Source organism: Habropoda laboriosa, unplaced genomic scaffold (assembly GCF_001263275.1).
Source record: "Habropoda laboriosa isolate 0110345459 unplaced genomic scaffold, ASM126327v1 scaffold65, whole genome shotgun sequence".
NCBI lineage: Eukaryota > Metazoa > Arthropoda > Insecta > Hymenoptera > Apidae > Habropoda > Habropoda laboriosa.
Window position 1 is genome coordinate 3,963,118 of NW_017100254.1, and position 6,999 is coordinate 3,970,116.

The 6,999-nt window shown below is 33.6% G+C and overlaps 2 protein-coding genes across 2 annotated transcripts; one reads left to right on the forward strand and one right to left on the reverse strand.

The window, feature by feature from the left end:
* Positions 1-980: 980 nt before the first annotated feature.
* Positions 981-2,224, forward strand: LOC108572260. Its single transcript, XM_017934459.1, has 4 exons — positions 981-1,069; positions 1,131-1,210; positions 2,044-2,160; positions 2,220-2,224. The coding sequence occupies exons 1-4, from the start codon at positions 981-983 to the stop codon at positions 2,222-2,224; spliced, it is 291 nt and encodes a 96-aa protein (XP_017789948.1).
* A 2,942-nt stretch (positions 2,225-5,166) lies between these two features.
* LOC108572261 lies at positions 5,167-6,712 on the reverse strand. The gene is made up of 3 exons (XM_017934460.1): positions 6,576-6,712; positions 6,203-6,431; positions 5,167-5,232 (listed from the first exon to the last, which is right to left on the reverse strand). Exons 1-3 carry the CDS (start codon positions 6,710-6,712, stop codon positions 5,167-5,169), a joined length of 432 nt encoding a protein of 143 aa, XP_017789949.1.
* Positions 6,713-6,999: the final 287 nt, after the last annotated feature.

Consider the following 6,999-nt stretch of genomic DNA (forward strand, 5'->3'; position numbering starts at 1 on the left):
AATATCTGTAAAAATAAATAAGTTATTTTGTACATGTGTGTAGTCGTTCGGTACTGAACGTAATTAATCCCATTATAAGGAGAATATATTAGGTATTACTTGTGAAACATATGAAAAATATGTAGTAAACTCATAACATCTGTTTAATGAAATTCTTATGTAACATATATTTAACATTGAATTATACATTTTATCAACATTTTTATACAATTTACCAAATTGTACTTTGTCACTTTTATACTTAAAATTTCATTGTCAACCAAACTGTAATATATATAGAGTATTGGCATTTAAATTAATGTACTAATCAGTTTGAATTTTGTGCAAAGCAGTCAAAAGTAATATAAATTCACTCTTCCAATGTGCAGAATATTCTATGAAAGTATAATTCATTTAAAACATTGGGCTGTAACTCTGGTTAGGCATCTTCCAACACATGCAGGTGGACAATATGGTATACATTTTGGTGGACAAGCTCCACATGACATTGGGGGTGTACATATTGTAATTTTACATGGTGGAGGGCATGCCATACAAAGTGGTGGAGCACATGGATAAGATATACATGATGGACAGGGTGGTAACTGGTACTGAATTGTAGATACTGGACAGCAGGATGGTTTGCAATAGGGTATAGAATTTCCTCCACAAGACATATTATTTTTTTCTTTAATAAATTTTTCCTTTGTATGTTATTTTAAGTTATTATAAACATCAAATTTTGAGAAATATTATTTGTACAAGATAATAGACAATTGAAGTTTAACAAAAACATTATTCATTTATTATGTATTAAAGACATATTCAGTCTACTCTTCTGGGATACATCATTTTGATTCTCTTTTTAATAAATTAATTTGAGTGAAAAATATAATAATAATATTAAAAAATGAATATGTAAGAAATATAAATTCTACAATTCTTTTAAAAGTCAGAAATCAAAATTTTTGTGTTCAATTATTCAAATTTAATTAGTAAAAATGCCATGTGATGGAAAAAATCCAAATTGTGAAAAAAGAAGGGAATTACTAACACAATTAAAATGTTTAATTAGTTCTATGGAAAAGAAGTAAGAATATGTTGGAACTAAATTAATGAACACAGGTAGAATTATAAATTAATTATTACAGGAAACCATGTGAATGGGATGAACCACCTAGTTCCCCTGCTGTTATTTGTTCTTCACCTTGTGCTTCCAGTTCTCCTTATTGTGTAAGTAGAAATTAATTTGAATGCACCAATTATATCATTGTACATGTTATACATGTACTATACATTTTAAAATACTTCCATGTAGTAATCCTCTGAAGAATAATATAATAAAAATCAATCTTTCCTGGTCTGTCGAAAGTAAAATTTATGACACCCGGTGTCGTTAACTGAGTTGTAGCGTAATACGATATAACAGCAATAATGCTTTTTTTGAAATGGTATAGTCGGTTGAATCGATATAGTGAGGTGGAAAATTACAGCGTTAAGCGGCGATACAATTAACGTAGCCGCACCTAGGGCCGTACGTAATTTGTGAATTGAATTTATATAATGTAATTACATAATTGCTGTATTTGCAAAAATTAATCTGCAGTTGTCAACGATTAAGGCGTAGCAAAGTTTTTATATACACTGCAATAAAAGAACTAATTCCTAAAACTGTTATTTTGGCACTCGGATTATGTGTATTTTGAAACGTGACCGATTTTCTCGAATAATTTTCAATTGCTTATAACTAAAAAATGAAGCGGAGTTCAAAATATTTTCATTCTGGATTTTCGTCTTATTTTCTTGTTCACAATTACCTTTTACAATTTCTACTATTTATTGCCAAACATCCCCTATATACATATTTCATACGTGAAAGAAGCTAAATTTGGTATTTTCAATTTCAGAATCCAGTTAAACCGTGTAAAAGCTTTGATTTTCGAGCAAGTATTATATATAGATGCGAATGTATCAAAAGAAATGGCCTGCAAGATAGATGTATGATGTGGGACTGTATGGGTAGACCAGAATGTATGACAAAATTGTATCCCATCTGTACTCCAGGCCGTAATGCGTTATTGAAACTGACTGACCTTGGAGACATAGAAGTTGCTTTAAGAAAATTTTATTGTGCTGATGAAGCAAGAGAAGTTGCACTTGCTGCATATTGTAGATTAGCATGTAATAATACTGGGAAAAAATCTTGTTCTACAACCGAGCAAAATTCAACGTGTTCAAAGCCTAAACCTGCTTGTGCTCAACCTTGTGTTCCTTGTTGTATTCCACCAACTCCACCCTGTATTACCTCTTGTATTCCTCCTTGTACGTCTTTTAATATTTGTGTTCCATGTCCACCGCCATGTCCACCACCATGTCCACCGCCATGTTTCCCATGTCCTCTACCATGTCCACCACCATGCCCACCACCATGCCCACCGCCGTGTTTCCCATGTCCTCTACCATGTCCACCACCATGCCCACCGCCGTGTTTCCCATGTCCTGTACCATGCCCACCACCATGCCCACCACCATGCCCACCGCCGTGTTTCCCATGTCCTGTACCATGCCCACCGCCGTGTTTCCCATGTCCTGTACCATGCCCACCACCATGCCCACCACCATGCCCACCGCCGTGTTTCCCATGTCCTCTACCATGCCCACCACCTTGTTGTCCACCACCTTGTTGTCCACCACCTTGTCCACCATCTTGTCCTCCACCTTGTCCACCATCTTGTCCACCACCATGTTCACCATGTTGCGTATTATCATGCCCACCAGCATGTCTATCACCGTGCCCACCACCGTGTCCACCACCGTGTCCACCACTATGTCCACCACCGTGTCCACCATTATGTCCACCGCCGTGCCCTTCACCATGCTTTCTACCATGCATACCGCCATGTCCATTACCGTGCTGTTAAACACATGCTTCTTTTCCATGTCTGTCATTATCATCTTGTGCACCAAATTGTTTATAACTATATTGTTTTGTTCTATATGTTTCATAATCTTCACCTATCTGCTTTTCTTGGATTATCTTGTTTACACTGTACATGTTTTTGTTCGTAATTTTATTGCAAATTTATTTTTCTATCCAACACTCCTTAATGCATTTTGCATCCACTTTTTACCATTATTGGAAGGACTTTTTATACATTGATGCATGTGGTATAAATTTCAATACATTGTAAAGTACGACAATTTTTAACGAATAAATGAGCTGTTTCATTCGAATAATGTATTTATAGTTCATTACTATAGTTAGATCGAAAACTACACATACCATGTATCGATATGACAGAAAATATTTGTGCCGAATGCTGTTATAATATATATTTTATGGTACAAACTGTTTGTATCGTAAAAAGTTATTATTGTTATATGGGTATACAAACAAAATGCACATATTTTCTCAAATAGTGAATGTACATGCAATAATAATTGGTTTATGAATAATGTTTTGGATATCGTGATAGTATAAGTATTTTTGAAGTTAAAACAGAACATTATAAAAAGAAAATACATGGTTGATTTCTAAACTATATTAAAATTAATGCTTTTATCATACCTGTAATCCGGTCTATATTTTGGCAATGTGTAAGATAAGGAAACCAATAGAAAGAAATAAGGATACAATTAAAGAAACGAGTAAGACAAGGAAAGATATAGGGATAGACAAGGACAGAAAACACGAAGAGCAAAATTAACGCCATCTCGCGTTTGGTAATCAGAACTACCATTTTTTAACAGGAATACAGAATATAAACAGAGGTATTAGACAAAGAACGCACTACTGTGCGAGAAGGACAGAGAGTTTCCTATTGGTCCACGGGCCCCTGAGATCCACCAACCAGGCCCTAAGTCAAGTCGGCCGGTGAAAAATTATTAATAACTCAATAATTACGATGATATTGTGAACTTTTAGGATTGAAAAATGAAGTATGAACTTTTGGCAACATTCTCATATAGGTTTTGAGGCTGTAGATACTTTCGTTAATTAGTTATTAATAATTCTTGTGTAAATTGTCGGCAACGATAAGACAGTCTTCCACGGTTTTTCATTAATATCATTGTTTAGTATCAATTCCCTGTACAATCTTTATATGCATCTGGAAGGGAGCATCAGTGGCTACATTCTTTTATAATTTTCAGTAACATATACGTCATAGTTTGATAGTTATTAAATATTATTGGGGAGAATGCTATACTCGTCGAATTCAAGAGTAACACTCTTTTGTCAATTTAATAGAATTACGCGATTATCTGTATACTTTTAAGATTGTAGAATGTAGTACGGACTTTCCTTTATATTCTGCCGTAACTTTGGTACACGCATGTATGTGGTTTATTAAATATTAGCAATTGTTTATAACAATTCAGCTCACCCGGATACGCTGAGCAGTGCACTCTCCCATATAATGTTTAATAACTGGTAAACTACAGTCACAATATTAATAAAAATTATACGAGAATCTAGCTAAAGGAATAGGCTTTCCAATGAATGTATGAAAGTACATAAATTATACGAGTGAAGGTACGAAATTAATGACAAACCGTAAGTTACTATCTTATCGTTCCCAACAATTGGCACAACAATTATTAATAACTAATTATTAAAAAGACTTAGGGCCTTCAAACCTATACGAGAAAGTTTCTAGAGATTTATACTTTATTCTTCAATACTAAAAGTTCACTAAATTATCGTAAATAATAAGTTATTAATGATTTTTCACCGACCGACCTGACTTGGGGCGTGGGAGATGAAGCTTGGCGTCCGGCGGGCCAATAGGAAACGTTTTCTTTCTATCCTTCTCGCACAGTAGTGCGTTCCTTGTCTAATACCTCTGTTGATATCCTATGTTCCGAGTAACGAGTCGTTAGTTCGCGCATCCAAACACGAGATGACGTTACAATAAGTCTACATTATCGACGCTATTTTTGTGGGAATTTCAAAATTTTTGCTCAATTTTCGATGTTTTGGCTAGAATTTCGAGATTTTTTGATTTTGTGCGTTCCTAGTAGTTTCAGGACTTAGTTTATTCAATGTTGCAATGGAATATTCTTTAAACAATGAGATATTTGCAAAAGAAAATTGACGTGGTGTGTAAGGGAGCATTGAATAGACAGTAAAATGCTGTAAAACAATACTGGTATATTGTAACCTTTTGTAAAATACATTTTGTACAGTTATCTATTACTTTTCCCGATGTCCAAGTTCTTTTCTTGATTTCTATGGTGTCTTGGAATGTCCATCTGTAATTCACAGGAACAGAATATTAATTTTTCTAATTTTTAATAAAAGTTATAAACAATTTCTTACTAATCTCCCGAATGCAATGGTTAATTCAATGCAAAATTAATATATTGAGATATTCTTTTAAGCTTAAAGCATACATTTAAATTGTTCTTTTGACAGGAAATATCAATTATTGGATAATTAAAATACTTGAAAATAAAGTAGAAACTTTATTTTACTATTTACTCACTATAACTAATTGTAAGCAAGTGTTACAGGCAATATTAAGATGTAATATTAAAGGACGAACTTTCACGAACAGCATGGCCTCGAATTACATGGTGTTGCACAATTCGATTGTAGATTGGATTCTTGTTTACACCGGTACCATTTATCAGTCTACAGAAAAAGAATAAAATAGCAAAGCTAAGAACCTTAGCATAAAGATTGGAGAATGTTAGTACTTTTTATTTACATAGCGATGAAAGTAAGTGATTTCTTTAAAGAAAATTAATGTTTTTGGTATTTTATGTTTAAACTACTCCTGGGAGAAAATTTAAGAAATGATTCTACAAGCTAAAACAAGACAAAACACAAGAACAAAAAAATTTGCGTTTGAAGCTCGTTTTTTAGTTATTAACGTTTAAAAATACCCCTGTAACGGAGCAAACCTCCCTACACTAACGAATACAGGGTACATCATGACACAGGGGCTACTCAAAACCAATAATACACAGCGAGTACTTTACCTCGAACAAATCGTAGAAAAGGAAACAGTAACATTCGACACGTCAGTGGTATTACCGACAAACATGTTGTAAGTATGGTGGACATTTTTAATTATGTTTAAAAATCTTTAAAATTCACACAGGTGATAATATTATATTTCAGGTGATAAAGTTAAGTGAAACACACTGTGTATATATAAAAAAACGTAACAGAACAATAAAAGGTAAAAGAAAAGCACGTAAATATTTGTATACATACACCCTGTAACACGTAACTTCGTCCAGGAATGGGGTATAGCAGATCTGATCCGATGCTGTTTAAATTTGAAGTTAAAATTGCATCAGAAGTAGAACTGTAGGTGATAAGTGGTCTTTTCATAGGAAATGTCCAAATTGGCTTGCATTTTTCAGGACTAGGTTTTACGTACCAGGCTTCTGGATCGTACATACAATTGTATTTCACGCACATTATTGGCTTGCTCGTTTTCCTGAAAGTTTTAATAATACAGTGTCACTTTTGAAAATGATATTACCCTTTAAGTCTTAAAATCTCATGTTACTCTGCACTTCTATTTTGTGTCATTCAAGTTTCACCATGTAACAACAAAAAAACCATCGATTTCAATCCTTACAAGCAATCCATTTTGTTAAAGAGATAATTTATACGTTGAAGCTCATTGCCAGCACTTGATATTCTATTAGAAAATCCCCAATTTCCAATTGCTTCCGCTACACCGTTACCTCTTGAAAACTCCAAGTTGCACTGCATTTTTGCTCGAATTATACGAACGCTTTGCAAGTATTAACGATAAAATGAATGGAAGTAAAATGATAAACTTAAATAACTTTTAATTTAGATTACCGAAAAATATTTAGAACCTTATAACCAAAAATAACAAAAGTGTGATATTATTATGTCTATATATATTTATATACCACACAGCTGTATATAAAACAACTGCATAGTTTCAAACTTCATGTAATAACTGTTAACGCAGCTTCCCGCGTTTCTTTGCGGTTGGAAGGTCGGGTTGGCGTTGGTAATTATTGCACGTG

Excerpts from the sequence above, each read along its gene's own strand:
- LOC108572260 (XM_017934459.1), top strand. The coding sequence starts at position 981 with ATGCCATGTGATGGAAAAAATCCAAATTGTGAAAAAAGAAGGGAATTA. Across the intron at positions 1,070-1,130 it reads ATTAGTTCTATGGAAAAGAA|GAAACCATGTGAATGGGATG; the intron begins GTAAGAATATGT and ends TAATTATTACAG. Across the intron at positions 1,211-2,043 it reads TGCTTCCAGTTCTCCTTATT|GCCGTAATGCGTTATTGAAA; the intron begins GTGTAAGTAGAA and ends TCTGTACTCCAG.
- LOC108572261 (XM_017934460.1), bottom strand. The coding sequence starts at position 6,712 with ATGCAGTGCAACTTGGAGTTTTCAAGAGGTAACGGTGTAGCGGAAGCA. Across the intron at positions 6,432-6,575 it reads TTTAACAAAATGGATTGCTT|GAAAACGAGCAAGCCAATAA; the intron begins GTAAGGATTGAA and ends TAAAACTTTCAG. Across the intron at positions 5,233-6,202 it reads GAAGTTACGTGTTACAGGGT|ATGGACATTCCAAGACACCA; the intron begins GTATGTATACAA and ends TGTGAATTACAG.